The 25,176-nt window shown below is 39.9% G+C and overlaps 1 protein-coding gene across 1 annotated transcript in view; it reads left to right on the top strand.

Annotated features, from left to right (window-relative positions):
• Window positions 1–24,857, top strand: part of SLC10A7 (solute carrier family 10 member 7) — a 139,596-nt gene extending 114,739 nt beyond the window's left edge. The window contains exons 9-12 of the mRNA XM_058803459.1: window positions 1,037–1,088; window positions 2,616–2,689; window positions 17,889–18,034; window positions 21,290–24,857. Of these exons, the coding sequence (XP_058659442.1) occupies window positions 1,037–1,088; window positions 2,616–2,689; window positions 17,889–18,034; window positions 21,290–21,334 (317 nt within the window). The 3' untranslated portion in view covers window positions 21,335–24,857. The remainder of the gene's footprint in view (window positions 1–1,036; window positions 1,089–2,615; window positions 2,690–17,888; window positions 18,035–21,289) is intronic.
• The last annotated feature ends 319 nt before the right edge of the window (window positions 24,858–25,176 follow it).

The following is a 25,176-nucleotide window of genomic DNA, read 5'->3' as shown; positions in this document are numbered from 1 at the left end:
TCATCGGAGAAAAATTATAATTCAGGAACAATGGATTGCTTCTTTAGTTCATGAAGGAGGAATTAAGTGCATGCTGAGGTGACATTTATACATTCTAGGAAATGTATGTAGGAGAATAGAAAATGTCACTGGTAATAGCTAATATCCCTGCCATATTTCCCAGTTGTAAACTGGGGTGAAAATCAAATGCATTGTCTTGACTTGCACTGCCCTATGGGGCATGTCAAGCCTTACTGCACTCACACATTTTGCAAGGAGTAGGGAGAAGACCCACCCCAGATTCTGCTGCAAGGAAAAGCCTTTCCCCCAAAACCCACAAACTCAGAAAAGGCCTGTGCAGGTCATGGGGTTTCTTCTTCAGCCTTGTGGGGATTGCCCATGCTCTCGGCTGAAGCTACTCATGGAAGCCACTGGCTGTTCCTTGTACCTCTGCAGTCCCAGGGTGGGCCCTGTGCCCCCCAGAGCCCCTGAGGGTGTCAGCAGACCTGGCAGAGAGAAGGGCTCCCCTTGGGATGCTCACAACCACCTGCACTTACAGAGCTGGCTGAGCTTGAAGGAAAGGTCTGACACGCACTGCCCAGCCCAGGAATCAGCCTTTGTCTCAGAGAGAATTCAAACATCTATGATGATCTTCTCTTCCTCTCCCCATGAATGATCATAATTAATATACCCAGGGCTGGGAATATTTATTTGGATCATCCTTACACACTTTCTCCTTTAAAATAGCAAGTCTTAAGTGCCCAGCACCCAGAGCATGTCTGACAGATATGCACTATTTCCTGCCACTCATCGTGTCAAGAAATTCTCGATTCAGAGGATCTACCCCAGGAAGAACTTGTGCAGCCATAACGTTAATTCTGGCTTGCCAGGATATATGATCTGTGTTGTTCTTCCAGGCAGTCTTTAAAGGTTGTCTGGCAATGGGTTTCTCTGGATAGACTTGGTCCAGCCTCATTTCTGCCCTGCAGTATGGGAATAAAAGGCACGGACACAGTAATTATAATTGTGATCTAATTTTAGCTTGTTTCTCTTTCAGTATTTTCTATTCAGATGAGCTTCATGTTTTTGACTTTCCTCTTCTCCACAAGGTAAATTAATGTGCTGAATCCCAACCTTTGAATATTTCTTTTGTGTGATATCTTTGGTTTGGGTGACAAAGTTTATGCAAATGTGCAAAGGCAGGTTTCTGAATAGAGGTGACCTCATTTTGGTATTTCCTATTGTCCTTACTGCATTTGCTCTGTTAGAGTTTCATAGGCTAAGAGAGCAGGACCTGAATTCTGTCCTTTCTTGTGTGTTAATTACAGAGTTGTTAAATCTCAATCAATCACTGCTGTACCTCATCCACTGGAAAAAATGGATTAGCACAGATGTCACTGAAGGTATAATTTGCCCTGCAGACATGCTGGTGACATATGAGAGAGAGAACTCAGTTTGACTTTTTACATCTCAAGATACATTTGCTGTGCTGGCAATTCACTCCTCTCTATATATGTCAAATTTGCTACATTTATATGGTGATTCTTAAAAGACAGCTGTCCTGAACTAATGTTTGGTAGAGCTTTTTTTTTTTTTTTTTTTAAAGTCTCAACCAGCAAGGGCAATTGTACACTCACTTCTCAAAAACGGGTACTGTAAGCATGGTGTTGCCAGTGGCTCAGGGCATCACTGGTGCTGGTTGGAGTAGCCACATTTGTCCTCTCACTTGGGCTTACTGGAATATTTGTTTAGCAGCACTCTGCTGAAAGGAGAGTGACACAATACAGCAGACTCCAAGCATATGCTTTATATAAATTAAACAATATCCATAAGGGAGAATCACAAAGAAGGGTACAGTGTCTTAGAGCTACTTATGCTTATTTTAGTGCCATAAGAAAATTTCTCTGTATTATATATGACAAGATCATATCCTAGCCTTAAAAGGCATTTTAAAATAACTTCTGAACTGCTAGACCTAACCTGGGGGGAAGATATGCCCCAACTGTGAAATCTAAAATACCTTAAGCAGTAACCAGCTCAGTATGGTAAATATTTAGAATCTCATAGAATTACTCCTAATTTGGAGCAAAGGGTGGTCCATTGGCCAGTCATCTCTCTCTCTATATATAGATGTCATTTTCCCACCCCTCCTGGCCTTAGTCCCAGTGTTTAAACCCTTAGATGTAGTTTATCTCTGAAGTGGAAGCTAACTCCTTAGTGTAGATTCAATATATTGTCCAAGCTGAGCATTTTGTTACTGTTCTATACTAGAAAAAAAAATAGGTCATTTTCTCTTATTTTGTGGAGGCAAGGGGCTTCTGCTGTGACATTTTTGCATGTTTGACCAAATAAACTTGTCTGGAATAAATTTGTGTCCTACACACCATGTCTTCAAAATTTCTGTCCTTCACATGGGAGTGTATTCATTAGAGAGCTTGCCACAACAGAGAAACAATTGTGCTAAAAAAAAAATAAATCAAGCACTACTGTTCATTTATGGGTGGAATTATTGCTGTCACCAGACTGATCAAGGTGATGGGAATGTGTATATGGATCCTCAAAGTAAAAATTTTGATAGATGCTGTTTTAAGAAGGTTTTTGCTATCAGAGGTTATTAAAACTCTTTTGTTTTGTAGGAATAACTCTACTTTCACACCAGCAGACACAGTGGCTATCATTTTCTGTTCCACACACAAATCCCTCACCCTGGGTAAGTCAGGAGATAAGCTTGTGAGCAAAAGAACAGTAACATTCATGCCTTGCTGTGTTGAAAAAAAAATTGGTTTAGTTGCTGGTTGTTCTGCTTAAATGGTTTTGGGTTTAGTGTGACAAGTGCTGCTACCAGTGTGATACTAATAGTAGAATAATGCTCTTGAACAGATGAAATTAATGCTTCCTACAGGGCAGAGAACACAATCTGCTCAGCTGAGATTTTTGTGCTTGTACAGTAAGACCACCTGATTTGTGGAAAGCTGTATTTTTCTTTCTGTTCTTATTCTGTTCTGTTGCCTAATCCAATGCTGCTAAAATTTCAGGTTTGTTTCTGAAGAGATGGCTAGGTGTACCTGCCCAGTTTGACAGTAAAATTTTACATCTAAAAGCTGGGATATACAAGGGGAAATCAAAGGACATAGTGTAGTCAGAAATCACAAATAGACAATACTCTTTTGCTTACCGTGAGCAAAATGTGTGTGTTGAAGTCTGCAGATACTTTGGATAGCTTTATTTCTTAGCATTCATTTATCAAAACATCATAGAGATATTTGTCACTTATGACCCCATAGTGATAATAGAATGTTCTGATGGATATTCAGAAAATACTGTTAAATCAGAAATGCTTACAGCCACTTGCTGCTGCTTCATCCATTATGTTCAGTTAGGGGCACAACTGGATTGTTTTCAGATTATAAAACCAGATGTTTGGTAAAGCATATATGACTGAATATCTGACTCTTTTCAAGAGTGTATCTGTGAAAGAGGAACACATTTAGTGTCAATGACAAAGGTAAGAGCTCAGCCTGAAACAGGGGAAGAACAAGTTGGGATTTAGATGTTTTCCAGGTTGGTTTGGTAGAGCAAAACTCACCTCAGGGTTCTTTGCTTCAGCCAGGCCTGTGCTGCAGAACTGTTAGCAAGTGCCTTTAAAAGTCTGTGGGAAATGGAGGAGTTCCTGGAAGACAAGGAAAAGTCAAACAAAATGTCTCTTTTTACAGTGGAAATGAGGAGGGGAAGAGGAATTATAGATCAGTGAGTTTTAACTTCATTTTGTAGAAAACTACTGAACCAAGTCATTAAATAAATTATTTTTAAAGTGTAGAAAGAACAAGGAAATGAGCAACAATGCCATAGCTTTGTCAAATACATAGCATACTAAACTAACCTCCCTTCCTTTCACACAGGGTCCTGTGGGTTGCAGGGAAGCAGCAAAAGTTGTGTGGCTTGAGAGTGTTATGGCTTTTGATATTTGCACAATCTTTTGGGCTCCACAATTCAAAAATTATGTGGACTAACTGAAAAGAAATGAGAAGAGAGTGCCATGAATGATCATAGACCTCAAAAATGTGACCCCAGAGGTAGATTGAGGCAGTTGGGATTGTTGAGGGAAGATAACTGAAATACTGCAGTGATCTTCAAATGCATAAAAGGTTGATGCAAAGAAGGAAGAAAGCATCTCTGTCACAGTGAACTTTGTAAAGGGAAGGACTTTGTTACAGTGATGATGATTTAAGCTAACAATCAGGGAAATCTGTCTAGTGTAAAGCAGTTCAGCTTTGGAACATGTTGCCTATTGATGTCTTCAATCTCCTATCATTGTAGACAAGCCTCAGATGGGAATTAAATAGCTGGAGTTGATCCTGCCTTGGAGCAGAACATAGATTAAATGACACTGGTCTTTTCCAGCCAAATGTGCTATGAAACTGAGCTTGGACTAATAAATGAGCTTGTATTCAGGACAGTTACTCTTGTATTTGTAGAAAGCAGCTGCACACATAAGTCATAACACGCTGCTGTGCTTTCTGTTTGGAGGTGTGTATGAACTTAGGGCACAACTGTGATACTACAGAAGAAAAGCTGGAGAAGCTGGTTGTGTTTAACAGCACAAATATGCAAGTTTGCCCTGCTCTCCCCAGAGAGAATAGTTTTATATATGCTGTTGCATATTTCTGCCAGCTTGCTGTGACACTAAGAAGATAAGCACAAAGCCTTTTTAAATATTTAAGTCCTAAAGGTGCTTGCCATCATCCCCCAAAAAATGAGGACTGTTCATTTCTTTAACTCACTGCACCAAGCATCCTTATGCAGCCTGTCTTGACCTCACTGTGCACACAGCTGAGTCAGTTCACTTTTCTTCTGCTGCTACACTCTCAATTTTTTATGTTATTTTCTTTTTTAGAAAAACTTAGTTTGAGGTTCCTAGCTCCCTTGACCTTTTGGCTCACATTTTCCCAATTCCAAGTTACTGCTCATATTAGCATAGCCTCATGAGCCAGCTTTTGCATTCTGCAGCTTTCTTTGCACGAGTACATCAACAAAAATACTTTGGTCACCTTCCACCTTGACTTCAAGGACTCCTGCGGCTTCTCCCCATCCATAAATTCCTTTTTCCCCTAGTCCAGATATCCCATGTCTAAGTGTGCAGTTTGAAGTGAACAGGTGGATAGTGGAACGTGGTACTGTGGGGCTGTTTCTCAGCTGGGTACTGTTCTGTTGGTCAGCTTTGGGGCAGACTGCTTTCCAGTCATCCTGGGAGAGGAATGGGGAAATGTTCCCTTTGGCAATCCCCTAGGAGCTCATCCTTGGTAAGCCTGAACTACCTGCTGGTCTTGTGTGCACCCCTACTCCATGGGTGTCCAGATGTGCCTGCTGTGTATCAGACTCCAGCTGGCTGAGTTTGAGACCATTGATATTTTATTCTGTTTGGAGTTTGTACCAGCTCCAGATAACATAGAGCTGTGTAAAAACAAATCTGTGTGAAAATAAGGAGTATTGGGTTTTACAAAGCCGGGGTGTGATGGGGTATGTGCCTGAGCTGATGATGCAAACAGATATGTTAACCAGAGCAGGCAGCATTTTTTCCTTCACTGGAGATGGGAGCAGAATAGGTCTAATTTGTTTTTAAGGATTAGCTGTATCTGAATGACACTTTTAAATCTTTCCCTGTCCACCCTGGTGTTAGCAGAAACAAGATAAGATAAACACAGACATTTTGGCCTTGACTCTTTTGCTGTTCTGGCACATTTCTGCTTGTCCTTAGGTGTTTATTACAAACCATGCGATGAGAGATCTGCTCACTTATGGTAGAGAGCACTTTTCCTTCTCTCTCTGTCACTGCAATGCCTGAAAGCACAAACACAGCTCACGCTCTCATTTCACATCTGTTGTGGAGCTCTGCTTTGTTTGTCTTCAAGATTCCAGTGGCAGTGTATAAATGACCCCCAACACTTGTACTTTCACTTTGGAACTGATTTCTCTCAGCTTGGCAGGTGAAACTCCAAATAGGTATGTCTGGCCCATTCCCTGGGGAGCTGAGAATGGCACCAGCTAAAGTGGGAGAAGAGCTGACAGCTTTAAAGCTTTAGAAGTGGTAATAGGAGAGGCATGAGAAGACTTTTGTAAGTCACTTTCTCCCACACCATATTATGAAACCAAGTAATTCCCATGCAGTGCATGCTCATGAGGCCAACTGCCACTTCCACTGTTGCATCCATGAATAAGTGCTTGCTCTGCACGGAGATGAGTGCTGCTCCCATATGCTGGGTCTTATTTTGTAGACAGAACAGTTGACACACTTTTTGTCTCAAAGATCACAGTGCAGGGCGTGTTTGTGTAAGGACAAATTACACAGGGTAGGTGCCTTTGTGTTCCTGAGATGGGAGCACGAGCCAGTACCTCTGCATAGCGGTGGGTGCTTCAGCAGGGTTGTGAATAAAGGGCATCACACATGCAGAAAAACCAATGTTTATTTGCATTTCACCTAAAGAGTGAAGCAGGATGTAAACTTGCAAGGAAGCCAAGATAAATATAGTATCCACAATGGCCTCTGGCTTTTTCACCCCCACATTGTTCCCTTTCTCTCCTTCCCCCTGCTCACATATATGCATGGTACATGTGAGCACACACATATGCAGACATTTGATGCATGGCTTTTATTAGTGCATTTGCCATTGATTGATTAGTACTTAGTATTAGTACTTCTTCTATTGATTGATTGCAGATGAAGTGACTATTTGACCTTTAATTATGAGCCTTACTATTGAAAATGACATTGAGCTATGGCTTCACATAATCCATCTGGAAAGCCCGACATGATGCCATTCCCTGGAGTTCATTCAGTGAGAAGAGAAGAGGCCTCAAGGAAGTGCAAAGCTATCACTGTGGCTCATTTAAAAAAATACTGCAGTTGTTGCTTGCACTTACACAAAAGTTGCAGCCAAATACAGAATGTTATTTGATTTTTTTCGGAGAGTGAATTGCTAGCTAGAAGTTACAACTCTGAAAGGAAAATTCAGGATTGTAAAAAAAATATATATCTGCTTTAATTCTTTGTATTTACTGTGTAAAATTATTTTATCAGCAAAAATCAAAGTACTGTTACCTATTTTGGCTACCACAAAGGCAAATATTAATATTGGAGGTATGATTAACAGCAGATTAATAAAACAAAACAGCAAAAATAACCCTACCTAATAATAAGATTGAGATATTGTTTGTAATGGAGGATGTATTTTTCCTCATTTGGATTCAGCAACGTAGCAGTTCTCTCACCATGAAGCCCTTCAAGTACTACAATCAGTTTCTAGCCTACCAAATACTTTCAGGCAAGAATACAGTTCATTCTAGAAGTAAAAGCCAAAACACCAACTTACTTTTGTCTTGTTTTAATTTAATTCAAATTTATTTTTTAAATACTCAGTTTCTTACTGCTCAAGTGCTTGAGCAATGGCCTGTACTTGAACAATTCCTAAAAGCCTGCTGTGGTGCAGCAATAGATTCAGAGGGGAATGTCTGCAAGGGGATCATCCAGCCTGTGGATTAATCAGCCTGTGCCTTCCCCCAAGCTGCCCAGCTGCACAGTGGGACAGAGGGCATCCTGCTGACAGATAGCTCCAATCTGCTCCCAGGTATCTATAGTTTTCTGTCATGCTTTCTGCAGATATCACCTGATAAGGTTTCTCAGGATAAATAATATATTGAGATGCTGTACTAATCCATTGTAGATTCTTTTTATTGTATAGTAATAATTACCTTTCTCCTTTAAATAGAAAAATGCTAAAATGTTCTAACTTGTGCTAAGATAAAAGGTCGGTGATTTTAAAAAGGAGGCATCTCTTAATCATTCTGTAATAGAAAGGTAAGATGGCAAAGTCATGTGTGTTGCCCTCAGCGAGTATTGAGGCTATTCTCTGGTATTTTTGGAATGTAGTGGTTTTTCTCTGCTCCTGGCAGAGAACTTTCCTCTAAGGCAGTTTTTCATCAATGTCCTCTGCCTTTCACATAAAGATATAGAAAATAATCCTGGTTAATTGCTCTCTGAAAGTTTCCAAGAGTAAGACTTTTGGTGCTGTTTTTTACCTTCAGAATTTTCCCATGAGTGTTGGACAGGAGACTTTACCACATCTGTCATACCTCTTGGTGCTGGTAGTGCTTGAATTTGCATTTATAACTTTTACAGGCTTTTAGTCTTATTCCTTCCCCTGGTTTCTGATAGGGTGATGTAAGTGAAAATGATTCAGCTACTTCTCTGCCTGGAACTGGTGGGTGCTGTCCCTTGGGCAGAAGGGAAACTGATGGGAGGAGAATGCTTCAAATAGTGAGGGTCTTCTGAAGGCTGTGTCTGGACCCCTCACTGCTGCCCAGAGAGTTAGGAACTCTCCCATTTCTGCTTCTGAGATCCCTCAGGAGTGGGCTTAGTGACTGCTAGAACCTTTTTTAAGTTTTGATACGGTGATTGTTTGGGCCAAAATGAAATCTTTTTCTCATCACTTCAGTCTTTGCCCAGCATTTTCTTGGAAGGAACATCAGGTTATTGTCTCGGCTTTTTCCTCAGCTCTGTGATTCTCCTCTCTGTCTCTGGAAAAATAAGAACCAAGGGATTTGTGTTACATGAGATGACAGTGGTGAGAACAGAAGCATCTTGATCTACTGCACTTTTCTTATGTTAGCATCTTTCTTTTCTAGGCAGATGAGTCACATTTCTTAGCCTGGCAGTCTTCTAGAGCCAACATTTGGTTCTTACCCACCTGTGTTATCAGTCAGGTTATCACCAAGTCCCTGTTATGTCTTCTTTCTGAAGACCTCAAAAAATGCCTGGGAAATGTTGTTACCTATTTCCAGTACAGCTGCAAAACCATGTATATCTGAATATAAATAATACCAGGTTTTATATAGATGTGTTTATCTATATCAGAATATTAGCAAACTGACATATAAGCAGAAGATTTCTCTAACTGGGGATAGGGTGAGTGTTTGCTACTTGCACACAGCAATCACTGTCTTGCCCCGGAAGTCAAACTGACAGTTTGGGTAGGCTGTGGTCACTGAGATTGTCTGTGTCAGAGCATCAATCTTATTTTCTCTCATTGCTCATATGTGGCTTGCCCCTGTTTGCCTCCTTCGGAGCAGGGCATCCCTGAACTTTGCAGGGAAATGTGTTGGCAGGCCAGTCTGGCAGTAGGAAATGCCATAATCCAGAGAGTCATGGTGGCTTTTGGGCACAGAATACCTGCCTCCCCCATGGTTTTTTAACAACTATCACAATCTAGTACATTTAATCTGTTGCAGTTTAGTCAAATTTGACCTCTCTGTGATTCTAGAAGGGAAAATACTACAGCAAATTAGGGAATCTCCTTTCCTTTCTGACCTGAAACATATGTTTCTTTGATTAGACCTAGAATGTGGCAAGAAATTCTGTACCAGCTCCCAGGGCTTCCTTTTCATCTGTATAGGTTTTTTATTAATATTTAGAAAGTTTGCCTGCAGCAGTACTAAAATGTGCATCAGAGGACAACAGTTGTTTACTGTGTTTGAACTGAAGGATTTCTCCCAGGAGATCTCATTCACTTGAAGTTTACATCTCTCAATCTCGACTTGCAGAAAGGGATCGATGAATAACAATTGTCATTTCAGAGTTGCACCTCTCCAATTATTTATTTGGTTGTGTGTCTTTCCAGAAGCACACATAATTGGATCAGACACTAAAAACCAGATTGCAGGTTTTTAATGACAGCAAGCTCATAACTCTTTATAATGAAATAAAAAAAGTAAACACACATATACATCTGTAAAATGATAATGACACAGGAGCTCTCCCTCCCCACCTAAAACAGTTAAAGTTAATTTATCTACTTTAAGAAACTGCATTATATTCAGCAGACAGCTGACAGGTTACCCTTGGGAAGATCCATGTTTGGACATGACTCAAGTTGCTTTTTTTTTACCTCAGGCTGGCAGAGGCTACGAGTGTCACCCATAGTAAAGCTGGTGACTATTGAAGATGATGTTGAGTCTCCCTGAGAGAGTTGTATCTACATTTGCTCTCTCAGTGCACCTTCTGGCAGCCAGTCTGAGCTGCTGACTCCAGACACTTCTAAGGCAGTGGGTGCAAAGATGTGAGAAATCAGCAGCAGCAGTGAAATCTGGAAATCTGGAAATTGCAGGAGAGTTTGGGAATCTGGAGCAGGGATCCAGCTCTAAAAGCTGCCATGAGCACTGCCAGCACACAACCCTATCCAGAGAGTTCTATAATAGCAGATAGTGTCCCAGAGGATTTCATGGTGTAGGGAGCTGTTTTCTCAAAATGCCTTCCCAAATGGAGCAGTAAGATTTTCTGGCCTCGTGTATTCTTTTTTTGGCTACAGAAATTAGATTAATAAAGCAAAATTATAGGTTTTCCTTTATGAAAAGAAGGGTTTTCCTGGTTTTCTATTTATAACAAATTTGTATGTCATGTTTTCCTTTGCATCAATGTTACAGGTGGAGAAAAAGCTTTAAAAAAATTAGTATGAAACAGGTTGGAGCATAAACCTTTCCTGCCTGTCTTTACAAACATAATAAGAAAGACTATAAAAGATTATTTTAATGGGTTTTTTTAATAATATGTGTAGATATAATGAAAACTTTAATACTGTGAAACCTTAGCCTCAGTTGTGTGTGGAAAGGCAGTAGTGTTCAAGGAAAGAATCAAATTAATCAAATCTCAGCTTTGTGGGTTTAGGTTGCTTGTCCATCTCTTTGTCCAGAATTCCTTTCATTAGTAGGTTTCCTGTACTAAACCTCTAAAAAGGGTTTTGAATTCTATTAATTTTAGCTTTGTAACTTAGTTATTGATAGCAAATTTGTAATTCATTATCAATTTGCTGCCTGTGCTTTGAGTAGGGGGTGTATATATGAAGAGTGAGCTGATAACCAAGCAATAAAAAAAGCACTAAAGTGTGAGTGTGGGCTTACAGCAGGGCTACATCCACATTGTGGTGCCAAATTAAGAATAAGTCACACATGAAAAATATGTGTTCAAATCATTCCTGAATTCCTTGTTAACTAATTCCTACCACCATATTGTCAGCCAGGTGGAGGTGTTCTGGAGTCTCAGGCACCAGTCTTCAGTTGTTGGTGCTAAATGTTTCATTGTTAGCAGCTGGTAAGATTGCCTATGCTGTTCATTAAACATCACTTCCAATCTGAATGCGCCCATTGAAGCCCCAGAAACAGAAAAACTCTACTCTCTTTCTCTTCCTCCCAGCTTTTGCAGTTTCATTTCCTTAAAACTTTGATAGTATCAAGATGTGCTGTTCCCTGGTAGCTGTACTTACATTGCACTTGAATAACAGATTTCTGTATGAGTATAGTATATATATTAATATATGAAATATATTTTTTTTTCTGAAAAGAAAGAATGAGCAAAAGCATTCAAAGCATATTAGGTTTTCTTCATTTTTTAAAATCTTGTTAGAGTTACAGCAAAAGGAAAATCCTCTTTCTCATTAATTTCTCTTCCTCCTTTACTTAAACATTGTACCAGTCCAGTCTCTTATAGCATAAATTCTTGCATCCCATAGAAGTGTATGGCTAGTATGTAGCCACATCACTGATTAAGGGCAGAGCCTCCCCAGTAATTCTAGCCCTGCAAAGAGGTAAATCATTTAATGTAATGCAAGGAGATTGTTCTTTCCCAAAGAGAGAGAAATGTTTTTGAAGATTAGGGTCCATACCTCCAAAATGAGCGAGGAGAGCCTCCATTTTGCAGTTTTCCCCTGCAGTTCTTCCAGAGTCTCTTAAAATCTCACAGTCCCTTGTGTAATCTCCCCCTCAGATGTTTGTTTGTACCACTCCATGAGCCTGGTTTTTGCTTTCCATTACACTTGTCACTGACCTGAAATATAAAAATGTACTGAAAAATTTTCTTTTTTTCCCTGAGAACATTTTAGGCATGAATCTTCTTCATACAGCATGCATGTGGTGGGCAAAAGGGCACAATTCTCCCTGCAATGTAATGTGATCTCATATTACACTGGAAGGTGCTTTCTTTGGTTGGAATGGGAATACTCAGTAGCCAGCAAATATTTGCATTGTTAGGGGTTGTCAGGTATCATTTAGCTGTTCCCATCCCTGAAAGAAACTGGTCCTTAAGGAAAAGCATTTAACCTGAATTCAGGGTGTGCTTTGGAGAGGGCATGGATGTCGGAAAAATAATCCAGTTAATTTGTCAAAAACATCTTTTTCTATTGTGATCTCAGTATGTCATAACACAGTCTGGAAAAGGGCAAGAAACATCTATCCCTGGTTTGGCTTCACTGAGGACAGGCACCAAAACTAACCACAGCAATGATTTGCCTGGGAAGAAACAGGGAAGCCCTTAAGAAAGTTTTCAAGTGAGATGAGCAGTACCTTGCTGTTCTGGCAGCCCTCTGCATGAACAACTCTTTTCTAATCCCCTAAACTGGGCACTGGCTGAATCTTCCCAGCCCCTCCCACCTTGCAGCCACTGGGCTCCAAGCAGAGCTGGTCTGAAACTTGGCAGTCAAATTTCAAGTGCTCGTTTGGCTCTGTCTTTGCAGCACAAATTCAGACCCTCTCTGCTCTGCAGTCTGGGAGAGGCTCAGCACAATATAAGCCCCTCTTTACAGGCCTTTTCTCAGATGAAATAAGAAATAGCTGTTGGACCAATAATGTTTCTTTCACATCAATCCCTGAGAGGATCCTTCAGTAAGAGAGTGGCGTGGAGAGCATCAGAGAAGCCACTATCATGCACTTGATTCATTTTGTGTATTGCACTTGAAGATTGTAGCAATTGAGGGTTCTGAAATGCATTCACAAGTACAAGGGAGAGGTAAAAATTCAGAGGCTAAAGCTTTTCTTCCAAGTATTTCCAGTGCCTCTTTGTGAGGGTTCTTTGGCATTCTGATTCCTGATTGCCTGATGGTTCCATAGCCCTAGGATGACCTCTCTGTTTTGCCCCAAATCTCTTTTCCTGAGAAGAAATGCTGCAGTGTTTGGTGATGTGGAATGTGTTTCAGTAATGTAGGCAATAAAGGTTTAGGATAAATTGTTTGTTATGAAGACATTGAAGGGAAAAAAACCTATACAGTGAAGTATGGAAGTAGAGCACTAGCAATAATTCTGCTTTGGGTGTGAGAGATAATGGCCTGTGTTTTGGTGGTAATAAAAATGTTCTATTGAGTTCTCTGAACCCATTGCAATGTGATAGAAAACAGCAAATGATGAAGCAGTGCTTTAAGGGGAGCTTACACATCCAGCAAGCATAAAATAAACATATTAAAATAGAAAAAAAACCCTGATTTCCAGTTCTTATTGTTTTATCATTTCCATCATGGGTATAGGATAAAAGAAAACTCTTACTTGCTTGTTAGAAGAAGAAAGCTCCTACTTGAAGTTCTTACTTGGCAGATGTCAGTTGAAAGCTCTGCTAAGGAATATGCTGCAATGTCAAACTCTGTTGGGTAATTTTAGACAAATGTGTCATGTGTGACATGGAAATATGGCATGCTGTACATTAGTGATTTCCCAAGTGTTTGGATCAGGTAGTAATGTGCTGAGAAAGTGCTCTTTATCTCTCCACACTGTGTACTTGTATAGCAGTGGGGAAAGGCTTTTGGTAGAAATTACTTTAGTCAGAAAAAGAATCCATTTACAATATGTGCCTTCTAACATCTTTCAGACAATGCATTGTATTAAAGAGGCATTTTTTGATTAATGTTTTATAAACATTTTTCAGCATGACAGCTTAAAGTCCCTGTAAAATTGTAAATGCGTGCATAGTGCTCACTTCCATAAAGTCAAATGCCATCTCATAAAGTCTAGTTGGATCCTGTCAGCGACAGTGACACAGAATCAGAACCTTGGAGCATTAAAATTAATTTGCTTCATTTATATTACTGCAGTGATAGCTAGATGAAAAGAGTCCTATATTTAAATTATCTTTAAAATACCTTCAAATCTTTTAGGGTTTTTTATTATTATTCTTTTACAGTTAACTAAATGTAGTGAAGTGCAGCATAATATTTTCATGGGCCTTTTAGGAAATGTGAAAATAGCAAAGGGGAAAGGGGAGAATGTGAGAGACTATACTGGGTGCAGACTGGGGGAAGGATTAAGTAGCTTTCAGTCGAGCAGGTTATTAGAGAAGCAGAGAGAAGCAGTGGCCTTTGGCCAGGGCTGATAATCCACAGCCTTGGAGCCAAGCTGGAACACCCTGGAGCAATGGAGAGCTGCAAGAGCAATGCTCTCACTCCTCCTTGCTGCTGTTGGAGGTCAAGGATAAACAGTTTCCTTTGCTTTCCTCAGGTTTGCAAAGTGCTTAATGTGGAAAAAGAAGAGCTGAGTGAGGACACAAAAAAGGGAGAAAACTGCAATGTGCTCCCTGTTACAGACCTGTCTTCTTCTCTCAGCCGCAGTGGGACTGTGATGTTGGTGCCCTTGCCCTCAGTGGAGCTGAGTGATTTTAGTGGAAGTACCCAAAACTTATATGGCTGCAATGACAAGAATCAAAGGTCTTGGGAAGCAAACCCTCGGAGGCTGAAAGCGTAGGAGTGGAGGAGGGAAAAGGAGGAAGGGAAAAAACACAAACAGAAAAAGAGCCTCTGAACACCAGGGCCAAAGAGCAAGGAGGAAGATGGGAACATGGGGGAGCACTGATAGGAGAAACATACCCAAACAAAGGGGAAGAGGGAAATTTGGGGTAAAAAGCTGGGAATACCAATGATCTTGTTTGAAAGGGATACCTGTAGAACAGTCTGGTTTTTCTCCCTTCTGCTGCAGCTTTCTGTAGTTCTAGTCAGGTGGGGTGCTGCTGTCTCATCCCACTCCTGTCTTTGGAGGAAGATGGGAAGCTTGTTAAAGCCCCACTTTGAGCAAAGCTGACCAACTTAGCACCAAAGCACAGAAGACAGCTGAAGACAACTTTGTTATTCAGGTCTCCTGATATTTATTGAGTGAGGGTCTTTGGCAGAGAGTTGAACCAGATTGCTGGAAGCTTGTAACTCCATAAACCACAGCAGCATGAAGTGTTTTGGCATGAGCCTTCAGTGTTTGTTTTTCTCCCAAGTGTTTATATATGTATATTTATATACATATATATATATGAGAAAAATGTAGTTGTTTTTGTGTTTTATTTTAAAAGAGGCAGAAGTAACTATTAGAGCATGTTTTCCCTAATTAGATATTTGCATGAGTTTTATATGTTTGGAAAACATTAGCAGTCATACTGATGCTTGCAGCTGCTACATATTGCTACTAAAAAGTTTAGATGGCATTTTTAAAAATAAATACCACTCATGCTATTTAGTTTAGCTTTGTGGTAATGTTACTGACACAAGCGTTTGGGACTACACTATGGGGATCGCTGTCACGAAATATTTTCTGAGAGTTGCATACTGGCAAAGTTGGAATTATAAAGATCAGAAAGTGCATGAAAAGGCAACAAGGTTGCGTTTCTTTTCTTTCCAATAGACTAGTCCTTACCTGTAAAAATTATTATTATTCCCTCTTCTCATCAGTTAGCATTTCCTGGTAAATAATAGGAACTTTAATTGCACATTAGTAGCTTCCAGGAAATGTTGTTGTGACATGTATTTAAACAAGCTGTGAATTAAGAACCTCTTTCTACCCAGTGATCTAATTATATTGTCACGCTAATTGTAGTACTTTGTATTTCTATTTGACAACTTTAATTTTCTTTTCCTAGTTTACAGAAATAGTTTTCCTCTAGAGAAATTACCTTTTAAGCTGGGATTTCATTTATTTCTTTCAGAAAATGTACAGTTATCTAAAGCATGTCTCAGTCACTTTGGATGCATTCTGTTCACATCTGTGCCATTAGTTTCTGTGTCATCTTAGGCTAGTCATTGTAGTGTTTCTGATTCTCTGTAGGAGCCCTCTTCAGCTTTCTAAAATGTTTTTGGATCTGTGGATGAAATTGCACTACCAAAACACCAGGTACTGTCTTACAAACAGAAATACAGCATGTTCATAGCTTGGGACTCTTGTGTATTTTTCTGTGATTACAAAATAGAAAAGGACCTGCAAGGGTCAATTTGAGATGTGGAAACAGGCAATAAAACCTTAATCTGTTTACAAAAACAGTATGATGGGTATTTGAGGTAAATTACATGCCTTAATATAATGCAAATGCCCATTTAATTTCTATCTAAATACTATTTATTCCCAAGCCCCAGAAATTAGTGTTAATAATAAGCAATTGTGTGATAGGTCCATGGTGTTGTTTTGAAGGCAATTATAATGCTGAAATAAAACATGCAAGCTTTTATTTATTTGATTTAATCCATCCCTGCAAATATACACATAGGTAAAGGCAACTAGCACAGGCATGAGATTTTAGTGGTACGATGTGATGAAGATAATAATAATAATAATTACAAGAAATGGTGCTATGAAGCATCATAAAGATTTCTGCAAGCCCAGACATATGTCAATGTGGGGTACTGGTGAAGTAATATTCAACAAATTAGCTGTTTGCTCACATAGGGACTGGTCAAGGTTATTAAAGAAAGCCTGAAGTGGTGTTGAGAATGGGCGTTTTTCCAAGATATAAATAAAAGTTTCCAAAAATATGACAGCTTTGGCTGATCTGAGGCATCTCCTCATGGGGAAATGGAGGGTGTGTGGCACAAACCTCAATGTTATGCCATTCCTGGGAAAGGAGACAAAGCAGAGCCAGGCTGGATTGGGATTGGAGCAACCTGGTCTGGTGGAAGGTGTCTCTGTGGCAAAGGGCTGGAACAAGATGGTCCTTGAGGTCCCTTCCAACCCAAAGCTCTCTGTGATTCTGTGAGACACTCAGATGAGCTCTGTGAAAAGCGTGTGCAGTCTGCTTCACGTCAAGGTTGGTGCTGGCAGAGGACTCCTAGAGTGACATTTAAGATGCGAGAGAAAATAAGGTGCACTCTCAGGAGGCTCCTGAGGCATCACAGCTGCTCTTGTTGGCAGCTGGGCAAATATCTGGTCAGGCAAGACAGAGCTGGTTGCAGGTTTTGTCCACACCTGCACTTTGTGGAGCATGCTAGCAAAGTTCCAAGATTTAAACAGGTAGTTTTGAACAGTAATATATACAAAGTAGGCATAATTGGTTTCATTACTGCAGAAGTAAATAAAACTTATTTTTACATATCACATCATCAAGCAGGAAGATTGTGCATGGAGATATCTGATAGAATTAGCACTGCTGAGTGAAAATTCCAGCTCTTGGAAAAAATGGCCCATCTCTAGGTCTTAGCACTCAGTTCTTCCAGCATCTAGCAACTTCTGTACTCCAGCTGCTGCCCAACTCTTTGTGGGCAGGATCACTTCATATTGCTCACCCAGCTGACTAAATCTTTTGTGTCTCATGGATCAGTCAAAGCAAGGAAGGCTCTCATTTGGATGCTCACCAGCTGGAGGGAATGTATAAGCAAAACATGACCCTCCTCCAGTGGAGAACAGACTGAAGAACGGTTGCAAATGTTACAAGCAGAAGTTGGGCAGGTTGGATGGAGGACAATTATGTGAATACAGAACACCCCAGTGAGAGGAGGTAGTAAAGAAGCAGTATAGAACTGTGGTCAGCAACTGAACAGTCATGCTATAGAAGAATGTACTGTATATCAAGTTTTCAGCAGCAGTTTTTATTTACTGCAATATTAGCATCATTAGAAAAGATCTTTTATGGCATTCCCTACTCCACCCTTTCTGCCACAGAACTTTCTCTGCCATCTATTTTTTGTATTCATGCTCTTGCTCATTTGGGTTGGATTTTTGATATATAAAACATTTCAGCTCATTTTGGGATTTCTTTTTTTTTTATTATTGTGAAATGTCAGTGCAATATAAAGTGCTTTGCTTTTATCTGAAGCTCAAAGTCTGAGGTGAGAGTCTGTCTCCTGTTTTTCTGCCTGCAGGGATTCCCATGCTGAAGATAGTATTTGCAGGTTATGAATACCTGTCCTTAATTTCCGTCCCTTTGCTCATCTATCATCCTGCTCAGATCCTTCTTGGCAGCCTGTTGGTACCAACAATAAAATCCTGGATGGTTTCTAGGCAAAAGGTAAGGACTGCTGGATTTGATTTATAATAGCAAGTGTACTGTGAGGGAAAAAATACCAAAAGACATGTCCTAAACTCCTGGGGTTCCTTCTGTGGTTGGGATTTTTCTATTTCCTTGCTTCCTCTACAACAATGATAAACACAGCAGTATCAAAATAAAAGTGCAGAACTTTATCCTGCTTGAAAAGGGGATTCAAGAGACTCTGAAAAAGTTCAAAGCATGAAGTTAGACCTCTACAGTTAATTCAAGTTACGAATTAATTCAAATTATGAATTCAGAATATGCCCCATAAGAATGTCTCCATCCATTATCTGCTTAATAATCACAGCTTTGGATCTCCTTTATGGAGAAGTGACAAAGATGTGTTGGCTGGCATGGGAGCTGGGGAAATGAGGTAAAATAAGGACACTTTCTGAACTGAATTGAAGCAAGATGGAAACTTTTTTCCCCCTTCCCTTCCCATTTGTGTCACTCCTTACAATAGCAAGAAATCTACAGCAGTCTGGGTCATCCCATTTCACGCGAAAATTAAGGCATGGTATAACTTGTAGGATTATGAACTATAACCTAGAGGGTTTGGAATCAACATCACTGAATCAAATTATGCTTATTTCGGTACAAACTGGAGGTATTGACATCTGACAGCCATTCTGTGATCTCTGTGAGAAGATTGCAGTGGTTTTAGTCAGGTTCTCAGAATAACCACCCTGCAAAAGCTAGTCCATGAAATCTAACTTAATGCTGTCTTTTAATGTTCTGAGATAATAAAGATCAAGAAGCTGCAGCAACTGAAGCCACCTTTGGCAGCCATTTTCAGTGAGGGTTGAGAACTACTGTGCAGCTCCATCAGCACCCTGCATTCTCCACTTAGCACCAGAGAAATTTTATTGCTAACACTCATATTTCCAATTTTCAGCAAAACCCAGTGGCTGTCATTTTACAGCTTCACACCACTAAAGTAACCTTGCTATCTTGAATGCTAAAATCCCAAATCAGTGATTTTCATGTGTTATCTGAACTGTAAAAAGCAGGAAAACTCTCAGTTTTCAGAAACTGTGTTCAGAAATCAGACCTGGTTAATATATACTGGTCTGAGTATCTGAAAATGAAAATCTGAGAATCCAGTGGCAATTATCCATCAGTCTGAAAATTATAGTTTTTCTTTTAATCAGAAATTATCAGGAGACTTTACCTGTGGTATAAAGAAAATTCCATGCTATTCCTGTAGAAAGACAGCCTGAAGTTTATGCTGCTGGTGACAGAACAATCCCTGCAATGCTGACTTCTTTTCAGCATCTCAGGAGTGGGGCTGGAGCTCATCCAGACCTCCCTGATTCTCAGGGCAGTAATGGCCTTTAGGGGCTGCTGTCAGCTGCTGCAAATTAAAACAGCCTTTAAACAGAGCATCAGAACAGTCAAGCAGTACTGGAGAGATTTACAGTTCACCAGCACTAGTTTCTTATTCATTAAGCATCAAATAAACCTCCTGTGCTAAGCAGACTGTAATGCCACTGTAGAACCACTTTGGGGGATTGTTGTTCTGTTGCTGCAGCTTCTTCAGTTGGTCTTCTGTATTATTCACAAATGTTATTTTAATTACTCTTTGAAAAAAATCAATGAGGTTGGCTCTGGTACAGTTACAATAAGTATAATAGAAGTGAATGTTGAGACTGGATAATGGTCTCCTGCTTTGAAAATAAACATGTCATCATCACCCTTGATGTTTATTTTCTACAAACACCTTGGCTTCATTTTGGCATCTCTCTTGCAGGGGGAGGCAGTTATCCAGTCAAAGTACTCAACTGCAGTGACATTCTTACTTAATTATGATAGTACATGTGATCGGGTTGTATGAAATTGAATTTAAATATTTAGAGGTTCATCTACACTAAGGTATTTCTACTTTGTAAATATGGCAGCAGAATCTGCCAAACTACAAAGTTAAAAAATTGTTTCCCCAAACAAAGAGTGGAATGATGTCTCTCTCTCCAAAGTCTCTTGCTGAATAATATCCAAAAGTCTAATCTCAAAGGGCTGGATTTAACAATAGTTAAATGCTGGTGTTTCTGGGGGGAATATATCCCATTTATTTTTAAAGGTTTGGGGTTTTTTTAAGGGTTTACATTTGTGCTGGAGTGATTTTCAAGCAGTGCTTACAAGCTTTAAGTGTACAATATTAAAGGTTAATATCTACAATAAGAAGCCCCATCAGGCATCTCTCAGACTGAAAATTGCTTGTTTAGCCAACCTGCTGGAAACAAGAACTCAGACAAATGCCAGTCTGTCAGGGCTCTTCACCCAAAAGACTTCTTCAGGAAAACAGAGGTTCCAAATTTCAGCAATTTGCTAATTTGTCTAAATTCCTCTCACCTGGGCCAATTTGTCCCACCTAAGAAGGCACAGAGCTTTTTTTTGCTGCTGAGCACACCAAGAGCTAGCATCCCTCCCAGTGCCCACACTGCTGCCCAGGAGCAGCTGAAAACCCAATGCTTTCTGAGCCTATCACATTTCTCTCCTTACTTAGAGAGGCTGCTTCCTGCCAAACTGGAAGCATGAGCACTGGGCTGAACTTTTGTCACACACTGAATAAATAGCTCAGCCACCATAATTGGCCAGCCCTGTGAGGAGCACAGAGCTGGACCCTGCTGTCAAAAAAGAAAGGGGTTTCTTTCTTCCTCAGCAACAATGGAGCTACAAAGATGTCAGGTGTCCCCTGGCATAAGATCACCTCTGGGCTGATGGACTTTGGCTATTTCTTACCTTTTCTCAGAAAGGAGGGTATAAACATCAAAGATGCATGACATCCACCACTGCAGCAGTGATTATCCTCTAGCAGGCATTGAGCTATGTGGAAGGAAGCCAGGGACACAAAGGTGTTGGCCCACATTTTCTTCCCTGTCTTTCCTTAAGTGGGTCTGAAGCTCTTTCATCTGTGCCACGAGTGGTTTGAGTGGGGTCCAAATGGTCACTTTGTAAAAGGCACCTGAGACCCATCTCTGCTTCCTTCACTGACACTGTAGCCATGGTCCTTGTGGTTCCTCTGTAAGGCTCTCTGTAAGAGCAGGTTGTGATTGGCTATGGGACACAAACATCATCTCAGAGCCCACAGCCTGTCAGCTGCACGCTGACTCCTCTCTCAGCCGCTCAGAAGTACACACAGTGTTTTGTTGCCCTTTATAAATGAGACTCTTACCTTGTGCTGTTGCTTGTCTTTAAAGGGTATAAAAAAGTGACTGTTTTGTTTCCTGTTCACAGGCCCTGAAATTAACCAGGCAGCCCAAAGCACCCGTGAAGGTATAATGGTGGAGATGGCCTGTGTCACAGTGAATGTATATATGTACTATACTGTACACACGGACAATTGACACAGCTGGGTTTTGTGAATGTTGCTTTAGTGCATATTTTATTTTTTTATCTATCTATCTATCTATCTATCTATCTATATATATATATATATTAAAAGATACCTGTTAAGTGCCTTACAGATGCATTTTGGCAAAAGCATTGTTTTCAGAAGCCACTTTGTTGGTTGCTGCAAGAGGTTGTACAGTATTTTGGAGTCCATTAGTTTATTTTTCTAACTGAGTGAATGGTCACGACTGACAGCTGGTTCTTCCATTGCCCGTGCTTTGAAGCCAGGGTGCACCAGCAGCAAGTCTCTGTTTTAAACTAGCCAAAATGAGCCTATCCCACTGCTGGCTTACCTGCTCTTCTCTTGGGGAACAGCTTTCTGAAGGTTTTTTTCTGAGATTGACTTGAATTTCTGTGTGACTCTGTTACACTCCCTAGTCATATGACTGTGACATGCCTTTTTCTTCTGAGTTTGTGTATACTCAGCATGGGGCCATCCAATGGATAGAAGCTGAAAAGCATGAATTATTTGCATTTGTTGACACAGTTGTCTAGACATTCCTTCAAAGTTAATGGTATCTCAAGAAAATTCTTTCAATTCCATTGTATGATATTGTGCCATTGTATATCTTAAATGCCTCATAAGCTTCTTCAAAGAAATGGTCTGGTGCTTGGGGTATGAGTGAAGTATTTGTGTTTGCAGCTAGGAGATCTTTTTATCATTTACCCCTGAAGAACATGAATTTTTGGTTTTCTTTTTTTCTTCGCCTTCCTCCTGTGCAATGCACAGCAACCTGCACAGAGAATTTAGGATGCCGAAACAGAGCCTTTATTGTAATAAGCCAAGCTATGTTTTCTCTATTACTGCATTGGTAATGAAGAGTAGCTTATGAGGACAAGAAAGTTGACAATTTTTTTTTTTTGCTAATTAAAAGGATCCTTATAGTAACAGAAACACTATCTTAGCTCATTTGACAATCAATCACAACTTTTAAAAAAATAATATTACTCTTTCTAATAAACTTAGGTGAAAAAAAGAATACAAAATACTATTTCTAGGCATTGAAGAGAAAGGAATGCAGGCATATATTTAAACATGCAGCCAGCACTCCATCTTGTCTGGGAGATGCAGATTTCAGAAACCTGCTCTAGTCCAGACTTGGGGCTGTGCCCCTCTGCAAAAACTGTGCTGGCAATTGTGCATTAAAATATTGAGTAAGGAAAGGAATAGGTCAATGTGGGATCAATATAAATGCAGAGCTTCCATGTGTGTCATGGTGAACATTGCAGCTAAAGGTGTGGCTGAGTGCAAACACCTTGCAGCAAGTCTGTAGCAAATGTAGGTGATAAGAGCTCTGATAAGGCTGTAAGCCTTTACACAAGCTGAAGATCTATGTGACAATAGGCATGTGAAATTCATATCCTTTTGCCTTACTGAAAAATAAAAAAATGTGCTTGGTTTACCTAGTCTGTTACTTCCAGTCCTGTGAACAACAGGAAAAAAGTAATCTGGTACCAATCCTTGGTGCTTTATGTGATGGCCACTCCCTGTTGCCATCTGTGTGAGAAATTGCAGGGAGCTGACAGCATCACCCTGCTCACAACTGGCACACCAGTAAAAGGACCATGTGACAAAGGTATGGGAGGTGGCACATGCCACCTTCTTTCCTTCCGTGGAGGGGGGATCAAGCTCCCCCTGCTGAGTAGGCAAGAGGGCTGAAGGACACTGCCCATGTCCCTCTGCCCCTTCCCACTGGGCAGTGAGCTCACAGTTTGATCAGTGCATCCCCAGGCAACACAGGCAGATCCACAAACAGGCCTGCTAGGAAATGGAGAGTTCCTGGGCCAAATTCAAGGTTCCACTTCCTTAAGCATTCTAAGTGGTAACTGGTTCCATATGGGGAAAATTCCTCTGGGTTTAAAACCCTGCTTGTAACAGGGGACAGCATCCAGACTCAGGACAGTTTCTTTATGTTCTACTTCCATAAACCTGAATTTCCAGAGAATATAAAGACTTAGTCCCAATCCCACTGAAATCAATGACTCTTTCTGTTGGTTTTAAATGGTGAGACAACAGCCCAGAGGCAGTGTTCCCTTTTCAAAATACATAGCAGGGGTTCAAGCAGACAATAGCTGACTGTGGTTGTGTCAATGCTAAATAATCAGAACACTGCAAGTACCCTTACTGAGCTACCTCTGTGTACTGAATCTCTGCCTTTCAGTACTTCCAACAACCTGCTTACATTCCATTGAAGACATCCTTTGTTTTTGGGGGGTTTTTTTCAACATTTAAGACTATTTCAAATTGGTTTACAATGTAGTTTTGTTAGTCTCTTTACAAAGTCCTTGTTGATTGCTTTGGGGCAGCTTAAATATTGTGTATGAGTGTTGGAGGTGTTGGTCTAAAGGGAATATCAAGCTAAACTGAAATACATATTTTGAATTCATACTTAATGAAACTGAATTGTGCACATCAATTCTGTTAAGACTGTTAAGATTTTTTTTTATGACTTGCTATATGTCTTTAATAAACAGAGTGGTTTTGAATTCAATTTTGTTAAAAGGAAAACAAGATAAAATTATTTATCCTTTAGGTCACATTTTTACCTCTGTTGTCTGTTTTATTCTTTTGTGGGTGAGCTTTTAAACTTTTTGCTTGTTTTTTAAAACAAAAGCCTATCTGGAAATACTTTATGAACTTGGGGAAAGAAAGTCCTAAGAATGCTGCTAATTGTCATCAATTTAAAATTAATTCATTGAACCTAAACAGTTTTTCAGTAAAGGGTTAGAACAACTCTTTTAAATAAAACTTTATAACTGATATTGAACATAATCAGGCAAAACTGATGGCAAATGAGAACTTTGCCCATGTTACATCATGAAGATTCTCTTGATCATCAACACTTTCTATTTCTGCTTCTCTATAATCCCATCCAGTGAGAGCAGAGGAAAAAAACCCACCCAAACAATAAAACAGCACTTCAGAGGTCATGGGCAATGTTAGCACTTTGTGTTGAATTACTGAAACATTTTATTTCCCTCTTTGTGCATTAAATTGAACAGCTTTTGATAACTCCAGTACCTTATCAAGATAAACAATTTTTCCTGTAGTTAAAATCAAAGATGTGGTTGTGTTTTTTCTCGTTGATACTTTAGTTATTGTGAGCAGGTTATGTGCTAGAAAGGCAGTCTGAGCAGAAGCTGCGCAGTTTGTGCTTGTTCACAGAGCAGAAGGAGCTTGCTTGTACAGAAGTAGTCCCCTACATTGCTCTGGCAGTCAAGGAAAAAGGAGCTGTTAGTTTTATTTGTTACATTTTTTGTGGAAATATCTTGACGGGGGGGGTTAGAAGGCAAGATGAAATATGGTCTGTCTGCAAGCACATTGATTTATGTGCGAGTGCATACGTGCATAAGAGATGAGCAGTTATATATGTAGAAATGACTAGAAAGGGCCAAGTCCCTGGGATACATTTTTTTTGCAAGACTGCATATGGAGAAAGAGCTACTTTTTTTGATGTTATTCTGCCATTAAAAATGAAATTTCAGACACTGAATTGTGTTTTGTATTGAATCATAATCTCATACAGAACCCTTAAAGCAGACAATCGCAGCTTTGTATTTGTAAACTGTAGACTGTTTTGCACTTAAATAGATGTTGATGCATTTGGGAATTACAACACAGTAAAGGGCTAAATCATAGTTTCTCCATTTGGTAATAATCCAAATGCATTTATATTACTATTATTATAAAGTGCCAGGAACACAGGCAGTGCCTAGCAAACACGTTAAAT

The sequence above is a fragment of the Ammospiza caudacuta genome, chromosome 4 (genome assembly GCF_027887145.1).
Source record: "Ammospiza caudacuta isolate bAmmCau1 chromosome 4, bAmmCau1.pri, whole genome shotgun sequence".
NCBI lineage: Eukaryota > Metazoa > Chordata > Aves > Passeriformes > Passerellidae > Ammospiza > Ammospiza caudacuta.
Note: the sequence above shows the minus strand (reverse complement) of the source record. Positions and strands in the feature narration are given on the sequence as shown.